Source organism: Salmo salar, chromosome ssa19 (assembly GCF_905237065.1).
Source record: "Salmo salar chromosome ssa19, Ssal_v3.1, whole genome shotgun sequence".
Taxonomy (NCBI): domain Eukaryota; kingdom Metazoa; phylum Chordata; class Actinopteri; order Salmoniformes; family Salmonidae; genus Salmo; species Salmo salar.
Genome location: NC_059460.1, coordinates 81,261,848 through 81,287,668, shown reverse-complemented (window position 1 = coordinate 81,287,668; position 25,821 = coordinate 81,261,848). Strand labels below are relative to the sequence as shown.

General features: G+C 43.1%; 2 protein-coding genes across 3 annotated transcripts; one reads left to right on the top strand and one right to left on the bottom strand.

The window, feature by feature from the left end:
- Positions 1-11,530: 11,530 nt before the first annotated feature.
- Positions 11,531-20,532, top strand: LOC106579706 (proteasome activator complex subunit 2). Of its 2 annotated transcripts, none has more exons than XM_045702805.1 (11): positions 11,531-11,822; positions 12,669-12,701; positions 12,843-12,905; positions 13,660-13,746; positions 15,838-15,883; positions 15,954-16,087; positions 17,592-17,660; positions 19,054-19,121; positions 19,229-19,283; positions 19,409-19,495; positions 20,104-20,532. In XM_045702805.1, the coding sequence occupies exons 1-11, from the start codon at positions 11,775-11,777 to the stop codon at positions 20,182-20,184; spliced, it is 771 nt and encodes a 256-aa protein (XP_045558761.1). In that variant the 5' UTR covers positions 11,531-11,774; the 3' UTR covers positions 20,185-20,532. The 2 variants fall into 2 exon arrangements, with proteins under 2 accessions (XP_045558761.1, XP_014015323.1); XM_014159848.2 differs by having other exon boundaries at positions 11,533-11,822; positions 15,990-16,087.
- A 272-nt stretch (positions 20,533-20,804) lies between these two features.
- Positions 20,805-25,699, bottom strand: lsm5 (U6 snRNA-associated Sm-like protein LSm5). Its single transcript, NM_001146660.1, is given in 5 exon segments — positions 20,805-21,096; positions 21,325-21,397; positions 24,509-24,536; positions 24,913-25,008; positions 25,645-25,699. Coding segments are annotated over 5 exon segments (276 nt in total). The 5' UTR covers positions 25,691-25,699; the 3' UTR covers positions 20,805-21,063.
- Positions 25,700-25,821: the final 122 nt, after the last annotated feature.

Below are 25,821 nucleotides of genomic sequence, written 5' to 3'. Positions count from 1 at the left end.
AACCCTGGGAACAGCCTCCAGCAGACCCAAACCAACCCTGGGAACAGCCTCCAGCAGACCCAAACCAACCCTGGGAACAGCCTCCAGCAGACCCAAACCAACCCTGGGAACAGCCTCCAGCAGACCCAAACCAACCCTGGGAACAGCCTCCAGCAGACCCAAACCAACCCTGGGAACAGCCTCCAGCAGACCCAAACCAACCCTGGGAACAGCCTCCAGCAGACCCAAACCAACCCTGGGAACAGCCTCCAGCAGACCCAAACCAACCCTGGGAACAGCCTCCAGCAGACCCAAACCAACCCTGGGAACAGCCTCCAGCAGACCCAAACCAACCCTGTGAACAGCCTCCAGCAGACCCAAACCAACCCTGGGAACAGCCTTCAGCAGACCCAAACCAGACCCAAACCAATCCTGGGAACAGCCTCCAGCAGACCCAAACCAACCCTGGGAACAGCCTCCAGCAGACCCAAACCAACCCTGGGAACAGCCTCCAGCAGACCCAAACCAACCCTGGGAACAGCCTCCAGCAGACCCAAACCAACCCTGGGAACAGCCTCCAGCAGACCCAAACCAACCCCAAACCAACCCTGGGAACAGCCTCCAGCAGACCCAAACGAACCCTGGGAACAGCCTCCAGCAGACCCAAACGAACCCTGGGAACAGCCTCCAGCAGACCCAAACCAACCCTGGGAACAGCCTCCAGCAGACCCAAACCAACCCTGGGAACAGCCTCCAGCAGACCCAAACCAACCCTGGTAACAGCCTCCAGCAGACCCAAACCAACCCTGGGAACAGCCTCCAGCAGACCCAAACCAACCCTGGGAACAGCCTCCAGCAGACCCAAACCAACCCTGGGAACAGCCTCCAGCAGACCCAAACCAACCCTGGGAACAGCCTCCAGCAGACCCAAACCAACCCCAAACCAACCCTGGGAACAGCCTCCAGCAGACCCAAACGAACCCTGGGAACAGCCTCCAGCAGACCCAAACCAACCCTGGGAACAGCCTCCAGCAGACCCAAACCAACCCTGGGAACAGCCTCCAGCAGACCCAGATGGCATACTATTCCCTAGACACTGCTCTACTTTTCGGGCCCTGGTGAAAAGTATTCCACCAAATAGTAAATGGGGTGGGAGTTGGGACTGAACCTAGCTTTTGGGGGGGGGGGCATGCATGATGGTGGGAATTAACCGGTGGTAATTAACCGGTAACATTTAATTAAACCCTTTTTTCCCGGCTGACTGTTTTGGACTTCTCTTGCTTTTTTTTGTATACTCTCTAGCATTTAGAAGTGTAGTAGCCCCTAATGCATAAAGTGACATTTCATGTGAGAGAGCAGTTACGTCATATGAATAGGACAGGAAGCCTATAAGGGATGTGCGTGTTGACTCATAACCAGCCGTTCCCATGGTTATACCAGCAGGGCGTGCAGGTTTAGGGTCGTGCAATATTTTGTGGAAGGACGGATCAAGGGAATAAAGAAAAAAACAATACATCAATACATAAATGTATAATTATTGTGCAATTTATAATTTATATCTATAGGCTGCATTGAGGATTTTCTTTAATTATTTTTAGGATCTCTGGCCTTAGGACCTAAAGCTTAAGCTGACTCACTAACTGTACGCCAAATAGATTAACAAATTTGGGAACGGGCAGAAAAAGTTAAGGTCCATCCACGGAGGATAAAAAAATTAATAAATGACAATGTCGAGTTTTAATTCAATTAAGAGAAAAGCTGTGAAATGGAAAGTAATACTTGGGAAAGATTTGGTGAAGTGGTAAAAGAGGATTATAGCGATGATTGTGACCCCACACTGGTTGAATCAACGTTGTTTCAATGCCATTTCAATTAAAATACATTTAACCAACATGCAGTAGGGGCTGTATTGACATCTGTGCTCAGTGGGGAATCACTATACAGATTAGACAGTCACAAGACAAGGACTTCAAACAGGCAGGCCTATGGCACGGCGAGGGAACTGTAGCTTATGAAACCTCACCAATGTCAAGTGGGAATTCCCTGTGGCTCAGTTGGTAGAGCATGGTGTTTGCAACGCCAGCATGGTGTGTGCAACGCCAGGGTGGTGGGTTCGATTCCCATGGGGGGGCCAGTACAAAAAAAAAAAACATTTAAATACATGAAATGTATGCATGTATGCATTCACTACTGTAAGTCGCTCTGGATAAGAGCGTCTGCTAACTGACGTTAATGTTGAATAAAGCTTTCATTCTATAATTTTTTATATTATTCTGTTGAGCAAGGGTTTCTTTAGTCTTCTAGGTCAACATATAATGACAGAAGATAAGCTGCATGTATCTAATTATAGACAGGTTGACTAACAAATAAAACCAAAATATCAGAAACTAATATCAAAAACACATCTAAATGGAGGCCCCCCACAAAAAATGCTGCTGTTCTGTTCTGCCCTCTCTGACTGTAGCCTACAGCACATTTTCTATACTGAAAATAAATAAATAAAGGCAACATGTAAAGTGTTGACCCCATGTTTCATGAGCTGAAATAAAAGATCTCCGAAATGTTCCATATGCACGAAAAGCTCATCTGCGTGCTCGTCGTCCTCGCCAGGGTCTTGACCTGACTGCAGTTCGGCATCGTAACCAACTTTAGTGGGAAAATACTCACCTTCGATGGCCACTGGCCAGAAGTGTGTTCTTCACAGATGAATCTTGGTTTCAACTGTACTGGACAGATGGCAGACCGCGTGTAAGGCGTTGTGTGGGCGAGTGGTTTGCTGATGTCAACGTTGTGAACAGAGTGTCCCATGGTGGAGGTGGGGTTATGGTATGGGCCCCATGGTGGAGGTGGGGTTATGGTATGGGCCCCATGGTGGAGGTGGGGTTATGGTATGGGCCCCATGGTGGGGTTATGGTATGGGCCCCATGGTGGAGGTGGGGTTATGGTATGGGCCCCATGGTGGAGGTGGGGTTATGGTATGGGCCCCATGGTGGAGGTGGGGTTATGGTATGGGCAGGCATAAGCTACGGACAACAAACACAATTGCATTTTATCGATGGCAATTTGAATTCAGAGATATTCAGCTAGATCCTGAGGCCCAATGTCGTGCCATTCATCCACCGCCATCACCTCATGTTTCAGCATGATAATGCATGATAATGCACTATAATGCCTATTTATTGCCTTCCCTCCCTACTCTTCTACATTTGCACACACTGTACATAGATTTTTCTATTTTTGTTATTGAATGTATGTTTGTTTATGTGTAACTCTGTGTTGTTGTTTTTGTCGCACTGCTTTGCTTTATCTTAACCAGGTCGCAGTTGTAAATGAGAATTTGTTGTTCTCAACTGGCCTACCTGGTTAAATAAAGGTGAAATAAAATAAAAATTAAAAAATATAAAAAATATAAAGTGATGAGCTTGAGGGCACTCTGGTGTTGAACGCTGAGCTGTAGTAAATGAACAGCATTCTCATGTAGGTGTTCCTTTTGTCCAGGTGGTAAAGGGCAGTGTAGAGTGCAATAGAGATTGCATCATCTGTGGATCTGTTGTGGCGGTATGCAAATTGGAGTGGGTCTAGGGTTTCTGGGATAATAGTGTTGATGAGAGCCATGACCAGCCTTTCAAAGCACTTAATGGCTACGGATGTGAGTGCTATGGGTCGGTAGTCATTTAGGCAGGTTGCCTTGGTGTTCTTAGGCACAGGCACTATGGTGGTCTGCTTGAAACATGTTGGTGTTATAGATCGGACAGGGAGAGGTTGAAAATGTCAGTGAAAACACCTGCCAGTTGGTCAGCACATGCCCGGAGCACACGTCCTGGTAATCCGTCTGGCCCTGCGGCCTTGTGAATGTTGACCTGTTTAAAGGTCTTACTCACATCGGCTACGGAGAGCGTGATCACAGAGTCGTCCGGAACAGCTGATGCTCTCATGTATGCTTCAGTGTTGCTTGCCTTGAAGAGAGCATAGAAGTTATTTAGCTCGTCTGGTAGGCTTGTGTCAACATTTCACAGGCCACAATCAACTGCCTGATCAACCCTATGCAAAGTAGATGTGTTGCACTGCAAGAGGCAAATGGTGGTCACACCAGATACTGACTGGTTTTCTGATCCACACCCCTACCTATATTTTTATGTATCTGTGACCAACAGATGCATATCTGTATTCCCAGTCATGTGAAATCCATAGATTAAATAATACATGTATTTTATTTGACTGATTTACTTATATGAAATGTAACTCGGTAGAATCTTTAAAATAGTTGCGTTTATTTTTTTGTTCAGTGTAGATTTGCGGGATCAGGCCAGGTTCGGGCCCTTAGATTTTCACTTTATCACATTGGGGATGGGTTATTAGTACACAACTAGACCCTATATTGGATGCTAACGTACCTCTTCAGTCAATATTATGCTAATGTACCACTTCAGTCAATATTATGCTAACTTACTTACCTCTTCAGTCAATATTATGCTAATGTAACTCTTCAGTCAATATTATGCTAACGTACCTCTTCAGTCAATATTATGCTAACGTACCTCTTCAGTCAATACTATGCTAACGTACCTCTTCAGTCAATATTATGCTAACGTACCTCTTCAGTCAATATTATGCTAACTTACTTACCTCTTCAGTCAATATTATGCTAATGTACCTCTTCAGTCAATATTATGCTAACGTACCTCTTCAGTCAATATTATGCTAACTTACTTACCTCTTCAGTCAGTCTATTCTTTACATTAATTTACAGCTACTTTTTAGTGCACTTTGAAGTCGTTTGCCATGCTTTACCTCCATCCTCAACCCTTTTAATTGTTGTACCTTGATTTATAAACTTACTGAATTCCGTTATCTGATCATTCAAAAGTAGGCCATACATTTGACATGGTAGACAATGGCTACAGACTGACTAATGGCTCTAAGTACTGACTAACTGATGGCTATGACTACAGACTGACTGATGGCTATGACTACAGACTGACTGATGGCTATGACTACAGACTGACTGATGTCTATGACTACAGACTGATAGATGGCTATGACTACAGACTGATAGATGGCTATGACTACAGACTGATAGATGGCTATGACTACAGACTGATAGATGGCTATGACTACAGACTGACTGATGGCTATGACTACAGACTTACTGACTGATGGCTACAGACTGACTGATGTCTATGACTACAGACTGACTGACTGATGGACGGCTACAGACTGACTGATGGCTATGACCATAGACTAACTGATGGTTATGACTACAGACTGACTGACTGACGGCTACAGACTGACTGATGTCTATGGCTACGGACTGACTGATGTCTATGACTACAGACTAACTGATGGCTATGACTACGGACTGACTGACTGACGGCTACAGACTGACTGACGGATGGCTACAGACTGACTGATGGCTATGACTACAGACTAACTGATGGCTATGACTACAGACTAACTGATGGCTATGACTACAGACTGACTGATGGCTATGACTACAGACTGACAGATGGCTATGACTACAGACTGATAGATGGCTATGACTACAGACTGACTGATGGCTATGACTACAGACTTACTGACTGATGGCTACAGACTGACTGATGTCTATGACTACAGACTGACTGATTGATGGACGGCTACAGACTGACTGATGGCTATGACCATAGACTAACTGATGGTTATGACTACAGACTGACTGACTGACGGCTACAGACTGACTGATGTCTATGGCTACGGACTGACTGATGTCTATGACTACAGACTAACTGATGGCTATGACTACGGACTGACTGACTGACGGCTACAGACTGACTGACGGATGGCTACAGACTGACTGATGGCTATGACTACAGACTAACTGATGGCTATGACTACAGACTAACTGATGGCTATGACTACAGACTGACTGATGGCTATGACTACAGACTGACAGATGGCTATGACTACAGACTGATAGATGGCTATGACTACAGACTGATAGATGGCTATGACTACAGACTGATAGATGGCTATGACTACAGACTGACTGATGGCTATGACTACAGACTGATAGATGGCTATGACTACAGACTGATAGATGGCTATGACTACAGACTGACTGATGGCTATGACTACAGACTGATAGATGGCTATGACTACAGACTGACTGATGGCTATGACTACAGACTGACTGATGTTTTGCAGGTACTATTTAATGAAGCTGCCAGTTGAGGACTTGTGAGGCGTCTACTTCTCAATCTAGACATTCTAATGTACTTGTCCTCTTACTCAGTTGTGCACCGGGGCCTCCCACTCCTCTTTCTATTCTGGTTAGCGCCAGTTTGCTCTGTTCTGTGAAGGGAGTAGTATACAGCGTTGTACGAGATCTTTCGTTTCTTGGCAATTTCTCGCATGGAATAGCCTTCATTTCTCAGAACCAAAATAGACTGACAAGTTTCAGAAGAAAGTGCTTTGTTTCTGGCCATTTTGAGCCTGTAATCGAACCCACAAATGCTGATTCTCCAGATACTCATCTAGTCTAAAGAAGGCCAGTTTTATTGTTTCTATAATCAGGAGAACAGTTTTCAGCTGTGCTAACATTATTGCAAAAGGGTTTTCTAATGATCAATTAGCCTTTTAAAATGATAAACCGGGATTAGCTAACACAACGTGCCATTGGAACACAGGAGTGATGGTTGCTGATAATGGGCCTCTGTACGCCTATGTAGATATTCCATTAAAAATCAGCCGTTTCCAGCTACAGTAGTCATTTACAACATTAACAATGTCTACACTTTGTTTCTGATCAATTTGATGTTATTTTAATGGACCAAGTATTTTTGCTTTTCTTTCAAAAACAAGGACATTTCTAAGTGACCTCAAACTTTTGAACGGAAGTGTATGTCTATCTAATGAATGAATGATGTGAACTTCAGCCTCAATCAAGATCTGTAGAAAGTTCCGGATGTTTGTTTTTGCGTTGTTGATGTTACTGTTTTGGCTTTTCATTAAATCATAATACTATTTCAGACTGACACTGATTTGTAGCATTAGAATTAGTTTTATTTACCTGTTTGTTCACTCTCTTTCACGCACGCACGCACACACACACACACGCACGCACACACGCACGCACGCACGCACGCACACACACACACACACACACACACGCAGGCACACACACACACACACACACACACGCACGCACGCACACACACACACACACACACACACACGCACGCACGCACACACACACACACGCACACACACACGCACACACACACACACACACACACGCACGCACGCAGGTACACACACACACGCACGCAGACAGGCACGCGCACGCACGCACGCAGGCACACACACACACGCACGCACGCACGCACACACACACGCACGCAGGCACGCACACACACACACACACGCACGCACGCAGGCACACACACACACGCACGCACGCACACACACGCACGCACGCAGGCACGCACACACACACACGCACGCACACACACACTCAACACTCAACACGTCTAGTCTTTTAGTACACATTTTGGCCAGTTTGCAGTAGACCTTCATTTCATTACAGGTCTTATGAATGACCCATGTAACCAACTGGTAAATACAATCTACCAGCTCTTTTGCTCATGGTTTAAAAATAAATAAAGTGTCTTGTTTGACTTAAACACTTTTGCTCTTTAGGGAGCAAAGGTCAATAATAAGCTTCGACCATCAGGTTCGGTTCTATGCAGTTTTCTCCACTTTTCTTTTTTAAGGATGTTCTTGCTTCTCTTAGTTCTGCCTCCACAACCTTCTGCAGCTGTACCCTGCCAAATACAAATGGTGGACTGGACAGAGTCTAATAGCCATTATAGATATTGCATGATTTTACCTCAGAGAGGAAACTGACTGATAATTACCACATTACACCAGTATAGAGTGGTAGTGAACACACAGCTCTCCTCTAAAAGAAAATCATTCAACATGTAGCTTACAAACAAAAATGCATCTGTGTATTAAACACACACACAGAGACAGAGAGACAGAGAGACAGAGAGAGAGAGAGAGAGAGAGAGAGAGAGAGAGAGAGAGAGAGAGAGAGAGAGAGAGAGAGAGAGAGAGTGTGGAGGGGAGCAAAAGAGTCAGCCCACTGACACCCCTATCAGACCACAGCAAAATCACAGTCTACTTGAACAGAGAAATACTCAATCATGAGGCATCAAAGCCAAAGGAACTGAGTAATATTAAGAAATTATATAGATGGAAGGAAAATAGTGTATAAACCTACCAAAGAAACAATTAGACAACAACAAATCCAATCCCTTCTAGAACAACTTCCTGGACTAAACGTTCCACTGTAATAGTGAAGGTGTAAACTTGGCAGTAGAAAACCTAAACAGTATATTTGACCTCTCAGCTCCCCTATCAAATCTAAACATGTAAAGCAGACAACCTAAGAAAATGAACAACAATGACCAATGGTTTGATGAAGAATACAAAAACCTAAGAAAGAAAGGGAGAAACCTGAGTCTATGCCTTCACTATGGTGGATCACTAAAACAATACAGAAATACACTACGGAAAAAGAAGGAACAGCACGTCAGAAATCAGCTCAATGTAACGGAAGAATCCATAGAATCTAACCACTTCTGGGAAAATTGGAAAACACTAAACAAACAACATGAAGAATTATCTATCCAAAACAGAGATGTCTGGGTAAACCACTTCTCCAATCTTTTTGGCTTTATAACAAAGAACAAACAGCAAAAACATATACATGATCAAATACAAATCTTAGAATCAACTATTAAAGACGACCAGAACCCACTGGATTCTCCAATTACCTTGAATGAACTACAGGACAAAATACAAACCCTCCAACCCAAAGAGGCCTGTGGTGTTGATGGTATCCTCAATGAAATGATAAAATATACAGACAACAAATTCCAATTGGCTAAACTAAAACTCTTTAACATCATCCTCAGCTCTGCCATCTTCCACAATATGTGGAACCAAGGACTGATCACTCCAATCCACAAAAGTGGAGACAAATTTGACCCCAATAACTACCGTGGGATATGAGTCAACAGCAGCCTTGTGATCATCCTCTTCATTATCATTAACAGCAGACTCATACATTTCCTCAGTGAAAACAATGTACTGAGCAAATGTCAAATTGGCTTTTAACCAAATTACTGTACAACAGACCACGTCTTCACCCTGCACACCCTAATTGACAAATAACAAACCAAAACAAAGGCAAAGTCTTCTCATGCTTTGTTGATGTCAAAAAGGCCTTTGACTCAATTTGGCATGAGGGTCTGCTATACAAATTGATGGAAAGTGGTTTTGGGGTAAAACATACGACATTATAAAATCCATGTACACAAACAACAAGTGTGCGGTTAAAATAGGCAAACATACACATTTCTTTCCACAGGGCCGTGGGGTGAAACAGGGATGCAGCTTGAGCCCCACCCTCTTCAACATATATATCAATGAATTGGTGAGGGCACTAGAACAGTCTGCAGCACCCGGCCTCACCCTACTAGAATCTGAAGTCAAATGTCTACTGTTTGCTGATGATCTGGTGCTTCTGTCACCAACCAAGGAGGGCCTACAGCAGCACCTAGATCTTCTGTACAGATTCTGTCAGACCTGGGCCCTGACAGTAACTCTCAGTAAGACAAAAATAATGGTGTTCCAAAAAAGGTCCAGTCGCCAGGACCACAAATACAAATTCCATCTAGACACCGTCTCCCTAGAGCACAAAAAAAACTATACATACCTCGGCCTAAACATCAGCGCCACAGGTAGCTTCCACATAGCTGTGAACAATCTGAGAGACAAGGCATGAAGGGCTTCTATGCCACCAAAAGGAACATAAAATTCAACATACCAATTAGGATCTGGCTAAAAATACTTGAATCAGTTGTAGAACCCATTGCCCTTTATAGTTGTGAGGTCTGGGATCCGCTCACCAACCAGGAATTCAAAACATGGGCCAAACACCAAATTGAGACTCTGCATGCAGAATTCTGCAAAAATATCCTCTGTGTACAACGTAAAACACCAAATAATGCAGAGCAGAATTAGGCCGATACCCGCTAATTATCAAAATCCATAAAAGAGACGTTCAATTCTACAACCACCTAAAAGGAAGAGATTCCCAAACCTTCCATAACAAAGCCATCACCTATAGAGAGATGAACCTGGAGAAGAGTCCCCTAAGCAAGCTGGTCCTGGGGCTCTGTTCACAAACACAAACAGACCCCTCAGATACCCAGGACAGCAACACAATTAGACCCTACCAAATCATGAGAAAACAAAAATATATATTTTTTTATGTGTAAAGTAATTAACAAAAATACAGAGCAAACTGGAATGCTATTTGGCCCTAAACAGAGAGTAGACAGTGGCAGAATGCCTGACCACTGTGACTGACCCAAACTTAAGGAAATCTTTGACTATGTACAGACTCAGTGAGCATAGCCTTGCTATTGAGAAAGGCAGACCTGGCTCTCAAGAGAAGACAGGCTATGTGCACACTGCCATCGAAATTAGGTGGAAACTGAGCTGCACTTCCTAACCTGCCAAATGTATGACCATATTAGAGACACATATTTCCCTCAGATTACACAGATCCACAAGAATTCAAAAACAAACCCGATTTTGATAAACTCCCATATCTACTGGGTGAAATACCACAGTGTGCCATCACAGCAGCAAGATTTGTGACCTGTTGCCACAATAAAAGGTCAACCAGTGAAGAACAAACACCATTGTAAATACAACTCATATTTATGTTTATTTACCCTTTTGTACTTTAACCATTTGCACATCATTACAACACTGTACATGTTCATAACATGACATTTGAAATGTCTTTATTCTTTTGGAACTTTTGGAACTTTTGTGGGTTTACTATAAATTTGTTATTATTTATTTCACTTTTGTTTATTGTCTATTTCACTTGCTTTGGCAATGTTAGCGTATGTTTCCCATGCCAATAAAGCCCCTTAACTTAAAATTGAAATTGAATTGAAAGAGAAAGAGAGAGGGGGGATGAACACACTCTGTACATAAAAAAACAAGACAATTCTGCCACCTGGTTCGCTTAATACAAAAGAATTTGAAATTATTTATATTTGTACTTTTACTTTTGATACTTAAGTATATTTAAAACCAAATACTTTTACACAAGTAGTATTTTACTGGGCGACTTTCACTTGAGTCATTTTCTATTAAGGTATGTAGATTAAGGTACTTTTACTCAAGTAGTATAGTTGGGTACTTTTTCCACAGCTGCTGTTATGCATGTGTGGCTTATCAGTCAAAGTGAAAGGTGAAGTGAGGACGCACACAGTCCCTCCGTGGGAAAGAGAAGAAGCCTTGATGTGTGCTTCCATCTGGTGGTCAATGATAATCAGTGAGTTTGAGAGAAAACTTTGGCATATTATCATTTAACTTTAATGCAAAAATATCAATATGTCCCATGTGTTAGTTAGTTAGACGGTGGAATTAAGGGTTGGCCTAACGTTACATTTCTTCAGTGAAAATGCGTTATACTGTATGGATAGTTTAGGACTTGGTCTTCAAAAATGAGTTTGTGAGCCAACAACTCTATTTGAAACGGCCGTTTAATTCAACAATATGTGTTAATTATCAAGTTATTTCATTTCTGGAGGAATACATTCATTCAGTGGGTGTGGCTTGATCAGGCGGGTTTTGAATATAATCCTTTGAAATCGAAAGTAGGAAACGGAGGAACCAACTACGGACCTTTTACTTTCAACTATACGCACAACCGTTCGCTCAAAATGTCGAAATCATCTGTAATGAAAATAAAAAGCGTGAACGCAGTAAAGGTAAGCACTAACTCATGCACATGTTGTTAATAAATGTAGGCGTTAATTGGGCCATTTTTTTTATTTTATTTTACATCATATGTTCCCCTTTAACTTTGCGCAAATGGTTTAATAAGGTTTCAACTGTTTTTCATGCGACATGGCCTGCAAGCAAAGATAACTTGTTCCATTTTGGTCTGTTATGCATAATTTGTTGGTTGGAATTGTAAAATCCTAGTCATGCTTCCAGACAAAAGCGAAAGCCAAAAAAAAAAAACTATCTGGCTAAACGGTTTTACTGGGCCACGTTCAGCAGGATTAAACTGTTTGGGACGTTCCGATATAAATAGTTCATGTAGACCAGTCTGACATGTAGAATACGGACTCACATTGTCTCGATTCATGGTATTTATATCTGCAACGATCGAGAAAGTTTGGTAACTGAACATGGCCCCAGGGGTGTATTCATTACGAAGCAAACGGATCGAAACGGAGGCATCTACCTTAATTTGTCCAATAGAAATTCTCGTTTGCGTTTTCCGTTAGGTGTAAACGGTTTGTGGCGAAACAGAATCAGCGTAATGATTACACTCTAGGTTTACGAGGTTGAGTGGGCGTTCCAGGTATATAAAAAATGCTTTGCAGTCGACTGGAACACAACCTTTGTATAGTTGTGTGTGTGTGTGTGTGTGTGTGTGTGTGTGTGTGTGTGAGTGAAGGCTAATTTACAATAGATTACACAATTGATCGTAGTTTAACATTGATCCTGCTTGTGAGTTTAAGATGTTTTAGAGTAAAAGTTTAGTAAACCTATTTCCAAATGTTGCACCACTTACACACATGTTCATTTCATCCCTTTGCCTTTAGGTGGAGCACTTCCACCACTCTCTGTATCAACAGGTTAGTCAACGTTTTTGCCTTATTGTGTTAAAAACAAAAAGTGTGCTGGTGCGATTGCATTACCACTTGAAATAGAAAGGGGGCGTGCTTTTCGTGGGAGAATGGGGGAGTTACCGCTTACCAAGTTCTGTTTTGTTTTAGGCAGATGATCTATTTTCCAACTACATCCCGTTGAAGATCTCTCAGCTGGACAACCTGCTGAAGGTAAGCCTCATTGATTAGTTCATGTGTCACTGTCTGTCTCTTCATTACATTGTGAAATTGACCTTCCTTTCATCCTTCATATCTTCCTTCCACCCTCTACCTCCCTCCCTCTCATCTATCTCTCCCTCCTTCTCATCTATCTCTCCCTCCTTCTCATCCATCTCTCCCTCCCTCTCATCCATCTCTCCCTCCCTCTCATCTATCTCCCTCCACCTCCCTCCCTCTCATCCATCTCTCCCTCCTTCTCATCTATCTCTCCCTCCCTCTCATCTATCTCCCTCTACCTCTCATCTATCTCTCCCTCCTTCTCATCTATCTCTCCCTCCCTCTCATCTATCTCCCTCTACCTCTCATCTATCTCTCCCTCCTTCTCATCTATCTCTCCCTCCCTCTCATCTATCTCCCTCCACCTCCCTCCCTCTCATCCATCTCTCCCTCCTTCTCATCTATCTCTCCCTCCCTCTCATCTATCTCCCTCCACCTCCCTCCCTCTCATCTATCTCTCCCTCCCTCCCCCTCATCTATCTCTCCCTCCCTCCACCTCCCTCCCTCTCATCTATCTCTCCCTCCCTCCACCCTCTACCTCCCTCCACCTTCTACCTCCCTTCCCTTCCTCTCATCTATCTCTCCCTCCCTCCACCCTCTACCTCCCTCCACCTTCTACCTCCCTTCCCTTCCTCTCATCTATCTCTCCCTCCCCCCTCCCTCTACCTCCCGTCCTCTCGTCTCTCCCTCCCTCCCATGTCTCTTCCAGGAGGATGATCTCAACATCCCAGACCTGTCCACTCTCCAAGCCCCTCTGGACATCCCCATACCAGACCCTCCCACTGCGGAGGATGAGGTGACTGACTATCATGCTCTTCTAACCAGATACATGGCTGCATCCCAAATGGCACCCTATTCACTATTTAGTGCACTACTATGAGTCCTGGTCAAAAGTAGTGCACTATATATGTAGTAGGGAATGCTGACCATATAGATCAACAGGATTTATTAACTTGATGTAAACCTCTTGGCTCCCTGGTGAGGATAGGATGTCCACCAACATGACTCTCCACCTTACTCTCTCATGTGAAGAGGAGATCTCTGCTTTACTCAGTTCCTGTAGAGTGGGGCGTCTCCGGTTGGTTTTTGGCTACAGACTGACTGAAAGATAGATGGCTATGACTACAGACTGATAGATGGCTATGACAATAGACTGATAGATGGCTATGACTACAGACTGACTGAAAGATAGATGGCTATGACTACAGACTGATAGATGGCTATGACTACAGACTGATAGATGGCTATGACTACAGACTGATAGATGGCTATGACTACAGACTGATAGACGGCTATGACTACAGACTGATAGATGGCTATGACTACAGACTGATAGATGGCTATGACTACAGACTGATAGATGGCTATGACTACAGACTGACTGAAAGATAGATGGCTATGACAATAGACTGATAGATGGCTATGACAATAGACTGATAGATGGCTATGACAATAGACTGATAGATGGCTATGACTACAGACTGACTGAAAGATAGATGGCTATGACTACAGACTGATAGATGGCTATGACTACAGACTGATAGACGGCTATGACTACAGACTGATAGATGGCTATGACTACAGACTGATAGATGGCTATGACTACAGACTGATAGATGGCTATGACTACAGACTGACTGAAAGATAGATGGCTATGACAATAGACTGATAGATGGCTATGACAATAGACTGATAGATGGCTATGACAATAGACTGATAGATGGCTATGACTACAGACTGATAGATGGCTATGACTACAGACTGATAGATGGCTATGACTACAGACTGATAGATGGCTATGACTACAGACTGATAGATGGCTATGACTACAGACTGATAGATGGCTATGACTACAGACTGATAGATGGCTATGACTACAGACTGATAAATGGCTATGACTACAGACTGATAGATGGCTATGACTACAGACTGATAGATGGCTATGACTACAGACTGATAGACGGCTATGACTACAGACTGATAGATGGCTATGACTACAGACTGATAGATGGCTATGACTACAGACTGATAGATGGCTATGACTACAGACTGATAGACGGCTATGACTACAGACTGATAGATGGCTATGACTACAGACTGATAGATGGCTATGACTACAGACTGACTGATGGCTATGACTACAGACTGATAGATGGCTATGACTACAGACTGATAGATGGCTATGACTACAGACTGATAGATGGCTATGACTACAGACTGATAGATGGCTATGACTACAGACTGATAGACGGCTATGACTACAGACTGATAGATGGCTATGACTACAGACTGATAGATGGCTATGACTACAGACTGATAGATGGCTATGACTACAGACTGATAGATGCTATGGCTACAGACTGACTGATGGCTATGATTACAGACTGACTGACTGACTGACTGACTGACTGACTGACTGACTGACTGACTGACGGCTACAGACTGACTGATATGACTACAGACGGACAGCTACAGACTGACTGACTGATGGCTACAGACTGACTGACGTCTACAGACTGACTGACGGATATAGGTACAGACTGACTGACTGACTGATGGCTATGATTACTGACTGACTGAGGGCTACAGACTGACTGAGGGCTATAGGTACAGACTGACTGAGGGCTATAGGTACAGACTGACTGAGGGCTACAGACTGACTGACGGACGGCTAAAGACTGACTGACGGACGGCTAAAGACTGACTGACATCTATAGACTGACTGACGGATAAAGGTACAGACTGACTGACTGACTGACGGCTATAGACTGACTGAGGGCTATAGGTACAGACTGACTGAGGGCTATAGGTACAGACTGACTGAGGGCTATAGGTACAGACTGAATGAGGGCTATAGGTACAGACTAACTGATTTTTCTCCCTCCAGGAAATGGAGACTGACAAGAATGATGACAAGAAGAAGAAGAAGAAAGGTGAGAGACAGCTGTCAGAGTCATGGCTGTTGTTCCCCAGCTTAAGACAAACTATTTAAAATAGCCTTAGAAAATCAGTTGGTGTTATTCCCTTTGTGTCTTTCAGCTCCAAGCTGTGGCCTTATCAAAGGGAATGAGAAGATTGTGAAGCTGCTGGACAGAGTGAAACCAGAGATCCTATCACTGAGGGAGACCATCATTACAGTAAGAATAACCAGAGATACTATCACTGAGGGAGACCATCATTACAGTAAGAATAACCAGAGATCCTATCACTGAGGGAGACCATCATTACAGTAAGAATAACCAGAGATCCTATCACTGAGGGAGACCATCATTACAGTAAGAATAACCAGAGATACTATCACTGAGACCATCATTACAGTAAGAATAACCAGAGATACTATCACTGAGGGAGACCATCATTACAGTAAGAATAACCAGAGATACTATCACTGAGGGAGACCATCATTACAGTAAGAATAACCAGAGATACTATCACTGAGGGAGACCATCATTACAGTAAGAATAACCAGAGATACTATCACTGAGGGAGACCATCATTACAGTAAGAATAACCAGAGATACTATCACTGAGACCATCATTACAGTAAGAATAACCAGAGATACTATCACTGAGGGAGACCATCATTACAGTAAGAATAACCAGAGATACTATCACTGAGGGAGACCATCATTACAGTAAGAATAACCAGAGATACTATCACTGAGGGAGACCATCATTACAGTAAGAATAACCAGAGATACTATCACTGAGGGAGACCATCATTACAGTAAGAATAACCAGAGATACTATCACTGAGACCATCATTACAGTAAGAATAACCAGAGATACTATCACTGAGGGAGACCATCATTACAGTACGAATAACCAGAGATACTATCACTGAGACCATCATTACAGTAAGAATAACCAGAGATACTATCACTGAGGGAGACCATCATTACAGTAAGAATAACCAGAGATACTATCACTGAGAGAGACCATCATTACAGTAAGAATAACCAGAGATACTATCACTGAGGGAGACCATCATTACAGTAAGAATAACCAGAGATACTATCACTGAGGGAGACCATCATTACAGTAAGAATAACCAGAGATACTATCACTGAGACCATCATTACAGTAAGAATAACCAGAGATACTATCACTGAGGGAGACCATCATTACAGTAAGAATAACCAGAGATACTATCACTGAGACCATCATTACAGGAAGAATAACCAGAGATACTATCACTGAGAGAGACCATCATTACAGTACGAATAACCAGAGATACTATCACTGAGGGAGACCATCATTACAGTAAGAATAACCAGAGATCCTATCACTGAGACCATCATTACAGTAAGAATAACCAGAGATACTAGCACTGAGGGAGACCATCATTACAGTACGAATAACCAGAGATCCTATCACTGAGGGAGACCATCATTACAGTAAGAATAACCAGAGATCCTATCACTGAGACCATCATTACAGTAAGAATAACCAGAGATCCTATCACTGAGAGAGACCATCATTACAGGAAGACCTAACCAGAGATACTATCACTGAGGGAGACCATCATTACAGTAAGAATACAATAGAAGAAACAGTGACATCTTGTGGTGAACTGAAAGAGATGCAAATGTTGGTGAAGAGGTACATGTTCTGTAGTCATTGGTGTCGGTGTCGTTTTAGGTGTCCTGCTGGATTCAGCATCTCATCCCCAAAATAGAGGATGGGAACGACTTTGGCGTTGCAATCCAGGTAAATGGTCAAACACTTGTTTATCTTTAAAGTCAAGTGGTCATTCCTGAAAAAGGGGAAAGCTGCTACAGATGGAACTGCATTCTCCCGAGGGCCTCATTTATAACCGTTGTGTAAATGTCACACTAAATATCTGAATGCGTCATTTTTGAAAATACATACATCTACAAATATTGATTTTAGAAAAACTTAGCAGTCGCCATACATAGCAATGTTTTCCGCTATAAATCAAACCCATCCTAAAAGTGTGCGCGTGTGAACGAGCATTATGACGCTGTCTGGAAAAAAAGACCTCCGCCTTTTATGGTGACAATAACTCCCTTTATTTGCTGTATAATTTGGAACTATTGGAAATGGGCCACGACAGTTTCTAAAAGAAAGAGCAAATTTGATCAAATGTTTTGAGGTTTTGGCAGAATGCTTTAATCTTTTGAAGTAACTTATGCTGTATTTGGCAAAGGACTGTGACAGTTTCTGAAAGAAAACAATGTCAAATTGGACCTGTCAGTAGAACGTTTCAATTGAACAATGTTTTGAATCGACTTTCCCCCCCCCCAATATGCTGGTCTGCGCGCAAATTCTGAAACATTGTTTAGGCTAGTCCAAAAAAATTGAAATTACAGTACTAGCATATGTACTTTAGTGTAAAAAAAAAAAAAACTCTGATCACCTGTTGAATTCGCCTGTGTATTATAAAAAAAACTGCTGCCTATGGGATTGCATACAGCAACACTTTAAATACATAGTCTACTATTTACTAGGCCCAATTAAATGCAATGCGCATGGTAATTCATTGTACGGCTACTTCGGGAATACGAACCCGTCACCGTTAGAAAACGCAAGGAATTTATTCTGCAAGAGTTAAAAATAAAATGGGAAACAAGATTCATATGACTTTATTTTAGATTCCCCAAATAAAATGCAGCGATTTTCACTCTTCTCACTAGCAAATGGCTGTAATCTTGTTTTTTAAGCATATCAACATATCCTCCATTTGCACATCCTTACCTGTCGGCTTGCAATATAATACTTCATCCACTAGAGAATGTAAGTTTGCGTGTAGGTAAAGCACATTTACATTTTAGTCATTTAGCAGATGCTCTTATCCAGAGCGACTTACAGTACATTTTCATGAATTTTTTATATTTTTTCCGTACTGGTCCCCCGTGGGAATCAAACCCACAACCCTGGCGTTGCAAACACCATGCTCTACCAACTGAGCCACACTGGACCGTTCTCACGCCATGTTAATTTATTTATTTTAAAATCGCTACTTTTGTGGGAAAAACTGCTTCATGCATGTTTTTGGGGGTAGATTTTGTACGCACGCAGCGTTTATAACTGAGGCTCATGGTGTTTCATCAAAATTGACATCTCCCTGTGCTATATCCAGGAGAAAATCTTGGAGAGAATAGCTGCAGTGAAGACAAAAGTGGACGGCTTCCACACCAACATTAACAAGTAGGACACATTTTCATGCTTTCAAGTAACCTAGAGCTCTTGGGAGGTCATTATACATTTGACAAAAATGAATATTATACATGTGACAGTCACTATTGTTCCTTCAGGTACTTTTCAGAGAGAGGTGATGCAGTGGCTAAAGCCTCCAAGTCAACCCACGTGGTGAGGATGTGGCATTTGTAGACAAAAACCCAATTCTGTATTCAACCTGATGTCGTAACACATCCCTCCTTGTCCTCTTCCTTCCTCATCCCTCTGTTTCTTCTCCTCCTCCTGGTTAAAATCAGATGGACTACCGCTCACTGGTCCATGAGAAAGATGAGGCCGTCTACTCTGACATCAGAGTCATCCTCCTGGACATCCGTGGCTTCTATGTGAGTGACTGATTTAATCTCAAATGGCACCCTATTTCCTATATAGTGCACTACTTTTGACCAGGGCCCTATGGGCTCTGGACAAAAGTAGTGCACTATATAGTGAAACGGGTACCATTTGGGAGAGACAAGATACTATCAAAAAGTAAAAGACACAAAAATAAAACTTAACTGGAAGCATAGAAATAGTGCATATAGAACAGATCTACAACTTTAGACTTTCTTTCAATGAGGATGACAGATCTATAACTCGCATTTCTATGTGAATTTGGTCAGGTCGCCCCCTAAAAAAAGGTACATATTGCAGCTTTAATAAGTCAATCTATAAGTAAACAAGTGAAGGTCACTCATAAATGAACGTTCGTCAGATGTTTTCAGACCTCAAAAGTAGACGCAACGTCAAGATGAAACCATTTCCCACAACGTTGATTGTGCAGATCCAGCTATAGGCCTATAGGGTCAGAGCGTTAGATTAGTAACCGAAAGGTTGCAAGATAGAATCCCTGAGTTAAATAAAAGGTGAAATAAAAACGCAAAATTAAAAGATAAAACACCAGTATACAAGACCACTCACTTCATCAATGTGTCTGTGTTTGTGTGTGTTGCAGGTGGAACTGTATGACATCATCAGCAAGAACCTGGAAAAAGTGACCAATCCGAAAGGAGAAGAGAAGCCCTCAATGTACTGAGATGCATGAGAGGAGGAAGTAGTAGCCTGGTCCCAGATGTTATTGTATTCTTTCCTACTCCGATTGCTGTCCTTGTCAAGCATCATGACAAGGATTTGACATGTTAGCACAAACAGACTGGCACCCAGGTGAAGGGATGAAGAGGAATGAGAGAATAGTGGGGTTGAATTCATTTTAAACCATGTGATCTTTTCCAGGTGTATACTACAATACCAATCAATACTCAATCAGTTCGTTTGTATGTCAGCAACAAAGCTGTTTCTATTTGTACATCAGCCACAGTGTCCAGATTAGCCTGTTTTTTTGTTTTTTCATGCTAATAAACTCATCTTAATATTGAACACTGAACCTAGAGACTAAATGATGATTGCAACTCTGGAAGCAACAGATGCACTATTAAAAAGACTAGACGCACCATAAACAGGCTGCAGATCACCTGCTGGCCGTCGATGAACGGCGGTGATTTAAAGTGTAGAATTGTCGGGAAATAAACAGAAAATGACGTCCGATGTTCTGTGGTGAGAAGAGATAGGACAGTCAGCCCACTGCGCGCGAAGTTCATGATGCTCGGTCTTGTCCTTTAGGAGCTACAAATTAACACACGGGGGGTTGTTCATTTTCAATCACTGTGATTTATTTATAACAACAAACAAAAAAATAGTACTGTTTCTCACCACGAAAGTAGAAATGGTTCACGTTACTGTTGCTCTGTACACAAACCTTTATCAAGCCTTCATTAGGAAAAAATGTTTTTGTTACAATTATTTTCTCAAAACCAAAATAAAACATTATCACAAACTGAAGAAAGTAAGTACTGACAGGAAGGCAAGTATACATCCACAACATAAAACAAAGTTTCAGCAAAATTGTTTTTTTTTTTCATACTTCAGGCCCTTCACCTCCAGGTATGAGCTAGAAAAGAGAAGGATACAACAGAATGGGTAGTGACAATCAGCATACGACTGATGCGTCAAGCATTTGACAATCTAGTAAAAGGTAAGAAAGGCTCCTGCCCTCTGGGCCAATCTCCCGTTTCTGTAATGTACGGCAGCTAGATATACAAGTACACCCCCTGGATAGGATGGTGGTCCTCCATTTGACAATCAAATAATAATCTATAGTATGTGATAATATCCTCACCATGGTGATGTTGTTGCCGTTGAGCAGTATCTGATCCAGTTTGGTGATCCTCCTTCCCTCCGGAGTGATTTCACTAAAACAGAGTCATCAAGAGGAAAGATTCAACACCTGTCCTACACCAGGTAACTCTGTAGAGCTGAAAGAATTAGGGACAGGTTGAAGCTACTGCTGTAACTCCATCTTTACCGTCAATGGGTTTGCTGGATTTATCAACATAAGATGGCGCCGGATAGGAAGGCAGACGTTTTACGTGTCCCCAACCCAGTGTTTTTTTTAAACATCTTTTTTTTTTTTAAATGTTATACTTATTTTGTACACAATGTTGCCGCTACCGTCTCTTGTGACCGAAATTAACTTCTGGACATCAGGACTGAGATTACTGGCAGAATCCTTTTTTTCCTTTCACGAGTCTGACACGAAGGATATACTGCCTTCTCGGGAACAGGCCCAGATCCCCGCGATTTGCGTGAAGATGAGGCGGAGGGAGAAAAAAGGGGCCAAAGGGCGAGCTGCCTTCTGAGAATTTGTCAGCGATCGAATAAAACCACCACTTCCCTCCATTCCGCTAGCAAACGTGCAATCTTTGGAGAATAAAATCGACGAGCTACGAGGAAGAATAAACTACCAACGGGACATTAAACACTAACATCTGATGCTTCATGGAGTCGTGGCTGAACGACGACACTATCAACATACAGCTGGCAGGTTGTACGCTGTACCAGCAGGATAGAACAGTGGAGTCTGGTAAGACAAGGGGCGGCGGACTCTGTATTTTTGTAAATAACAGCTGGTGTACGATATCTAAGGAAGTCTCAAGTTATTGCTCGCTTGAGGTAGAGTATCACATGATAAGCTGTAGACCACACTATCTACCTAGAGAGTTTTCATCTGTATTTTTCATAGCTGTTTACATACCACCACAGTCAGAGGCTGGCACTAAGACAGCATTGAATGAGCTGTATTCCGCCATAAGCAAACAAGAAAAAGCTCACCCAGAGGTGGCGCTCCTAGTAGCCGGGGACTTTAATGCAGGGAAACTTCAATCAGTTTTACCAAATTTCTATCAGCATGTTAAATGTGCAACAAGAGGGGGGAAAAAAACTCTGGACCACCTTTACTCCACACACAGAGACGCATATAAAGCTCTCCCTCACCCTCCGTTTGGCAAATCTGACCATAATTCTATCCTCCTGATTCCTGCTTGCAAGCAAAAATTAAAGCAGGAAGCACCAGTGACTCGGTCTATAAAAAAGCGGTCAGAGGAAGCAGATGCTAAGCTACAGGACTGTCTTGCTAGCACAGACTGGAATATGTTCCGGGATTCTCCTCCGATGGCATTGAGGAGTACACCAGCTTAGTCACCGGCTTCATCAATAAGTGCATCGATGATGTCGTCCCCACAGTGACCCTACGTACATACCCCAACCAGAAGCCATGGATTACAGGTAGAATCCGCACTGAGCTAAAGGCTAGAGCTGCCGCTTTCAAGGAGCGGGACTCTAACCCAGAAGCTTATAAGAAATCCTGCTGTGCCCTCCGACGAACCATCAAACAGGCAAAGCGTCAATACAGGACTAAGATCGAATCGTACTACACCGGCTCTGACGCACGTCGGATGTAGCAGGGCTTGCAAACCATTACAGACTACAAAGGGAAGCACAGTCGAGAGCTGCCCAGTGACACGAGCCTACCGGACGAGCTAAATAACTTCTATGCTCACTTCGAGGCAAATAACACTGAAACATGAATGAGAGCACCAGCTAATCCGGAAGACTGTGATCACACTCTCCGCAGCCGATGTGAGTAAGACCTTTAAACAGGTCAACATTCACAAGGCCGCAGGGCCAGACGGATTACCAGGACGTGTACTGCGAGCATGCGCTGACCAACTGGCAACTGTCTTCACTGACATTTTTAACCTCTCCCTGTCCGATCTGGAATACCAACATGTTTTTTAGCAGACCACCATAGTGCCTGTGCCCAAGAACACTACGTTAACCTGCCTAAATTATTACCGATCCATAGCACTCACATCTGTAGCCATGAAGTGCTTTGAAAGGCTGGTCATGGCTCACATCAACACCATTATCCCAGAAACCCTAGACCCACTCCAATTTGCATACCGCCACAACAGATCCACAGATGATGCAATCTCTATTGCCCTCCACACTGCCCTTTCCCAACTGGACAAAAGGAAAACCTAAGTGAGAGTGCTATTCATTGACTACAGCTCAGCATTTAACACCATAGTGCCCTCAAAGCTCATCAATAAGCTAAGGACCCTGGGACTAAACACCTCCCACTGCAACTGGATCCTGGACTTCCTGACGGGACGCCCCCAGGTGGTAAGGGTAGGTAACAACACATCCACCACGCTGATCCTCAACACAGGGGCCCCTCAGGGGTACGTGCTCAGTTACACTCATGACTGCACGGCCAGGCACGACTCAAACACCATCATTCATTTTGCCGATGACACCGACAACAACGGGACAGCCTATAGGGAGGAGGTCAGAGACCTGGCCGTGGGGTGCCAGGACAACATCTCCCTTAACGTGACCAAGACAAAGGAGATGATTGTGGACTACAGGAAAAAGAGGACAGAGCACGCCCCCATTCTCATCGACGGGGCTGCAGTGGAGCAGGTTGAGAGCTTCAAGTTCCTTGGTGTCCACATCACCAAACTAACATGATCCAAGCACACCAAGACAGTCGGGAAGAGGGCACGACAAAGCCTATTCCCTCTCAGGAGACTGAAAAGATTTGGCATGGGTCCTCAGATCCTCAAAAGGTTCTACAGCTGCACCATCGAGAGCATCCTGACTGGTTGCATCACTGCCTGGTATGGCAACTGCTCGGCCTCCGAAAGCAAGGCACTACAGAGGGTAGTGCGAACGAGCCAAGCTTCCTGCCATCCAAGACCTCTATACCAGGCGGTGTCAGAGGAAGGCCCTAAAAATTATCAAAGACTCCAGCCATCCTTTCAGTTCTCCACAAATGCATAGGTGGGCTAGCTAGGGTTGTTTTCTTGACAGGGCCCAAGAAAGCAATTCATTTAGGCTATTGTTCACTACTTTTAATTAAAGCACTATGAGCCCTGGTCAAAAGTAGTGCACTATATTGGGAATAGAGTGTCATTTGGGATGCACCCTATGTAAGTGAACTGTAATACTTGTGTACTTACAATTCTGTCACGTCCTCTAGCACCATGTCTGAAGTTGGGTGGGTGAAGGATAATTTGTACTTTGACAAACTAAATGATTACAGTATGGCAAACATTTGAATTCAATAATGACTGGTTTTGTACAATGTATCATACTTCTGCAGCGGTAGCAAACCCTCCTCCTGGAGAGTGACTGGGGGTGAGGGCTTTTGCTCCAGCTCTATACAAAACACACCCATTTCAGCTAATCGAGGTCCGAATGAACGGCTGGTTAATACAAGCAGGTGCGTTGGTTTGAGTCGGGCTGGAGAGCAAAATCCTATAGGAGCGTAGGTCTCCAAAAACACTCACAAGGGTTTCCCACAGATGTACAATGAAGGATAAATAATGAGATGCTTCGTAGGACGTTTGTGTGTAAAGGATACTGACAAAATCGTCGAAACCCAACAAGGTGCCAACAATTTCTTTGTCGTTCTTCATGACGATATGGATTCTGGAACCTATACATTTGTCCACAAGCTCTGAAAGAACACAAGAATACATGTTGAAATCACAGACTGCTGATCAAGAGAACTACTGGGTGTACAGACGTTGTATCAGGGTTCCAGCAACCTAACACACACATCTTCATTCTGCTAGGTGTAATCATTGTCCAGACAGATAACCATGCCTAATGTATTATTTGATTGAATCAAGTGGGTTAGTGATGGGCTGGAACAAAAGCCTGCACCTGGGAACTGCATGACCTGATTTGGAGAAGCCCAAACATTCCCGCGAGAGTTTGAATTTGGCTAATCTGGTTGGTTGCCTAGCTAGCTAGCTAGCGTTCTTTCACAATGTAATTAGCTAACTGAATCTGAAACTATATCAATGAAAGTCATATGGAATGAATGTAATACAGAAAATTGCTGTAGTTGAAACATTTAGCTCATATCTGTGACATCCTGGCCGGCGGGTAAGGTTTGGCTACTTTTGCTACTTAGCTAACTAACGTTAGCTAACTTAGCAATGCGGACATGCTACAACTACTAGTTTACATGACTCCTGCATTACCTATCTGTAAATGGGTATATTTCAATACAACCCGGCACTGAGCTTTACCGACGTGCTTGTTATCTGTATAATTTGATACACAATATGAAGAAAATCACACAAACCAAGTGGGAGCAACTGTGACGGATTTGTAGCTGGAGTGGCTGCCATGTTTAGTTCGAAAAAGGCGGAAGTAATCGATCGACTAATCAACCAAAAGAATCAGACAGAAACAATCAAACACCGATTTAAAAAAAAATATGTATTGTATCCAAGCACTGAGGGTCGTTTTCATTATGACT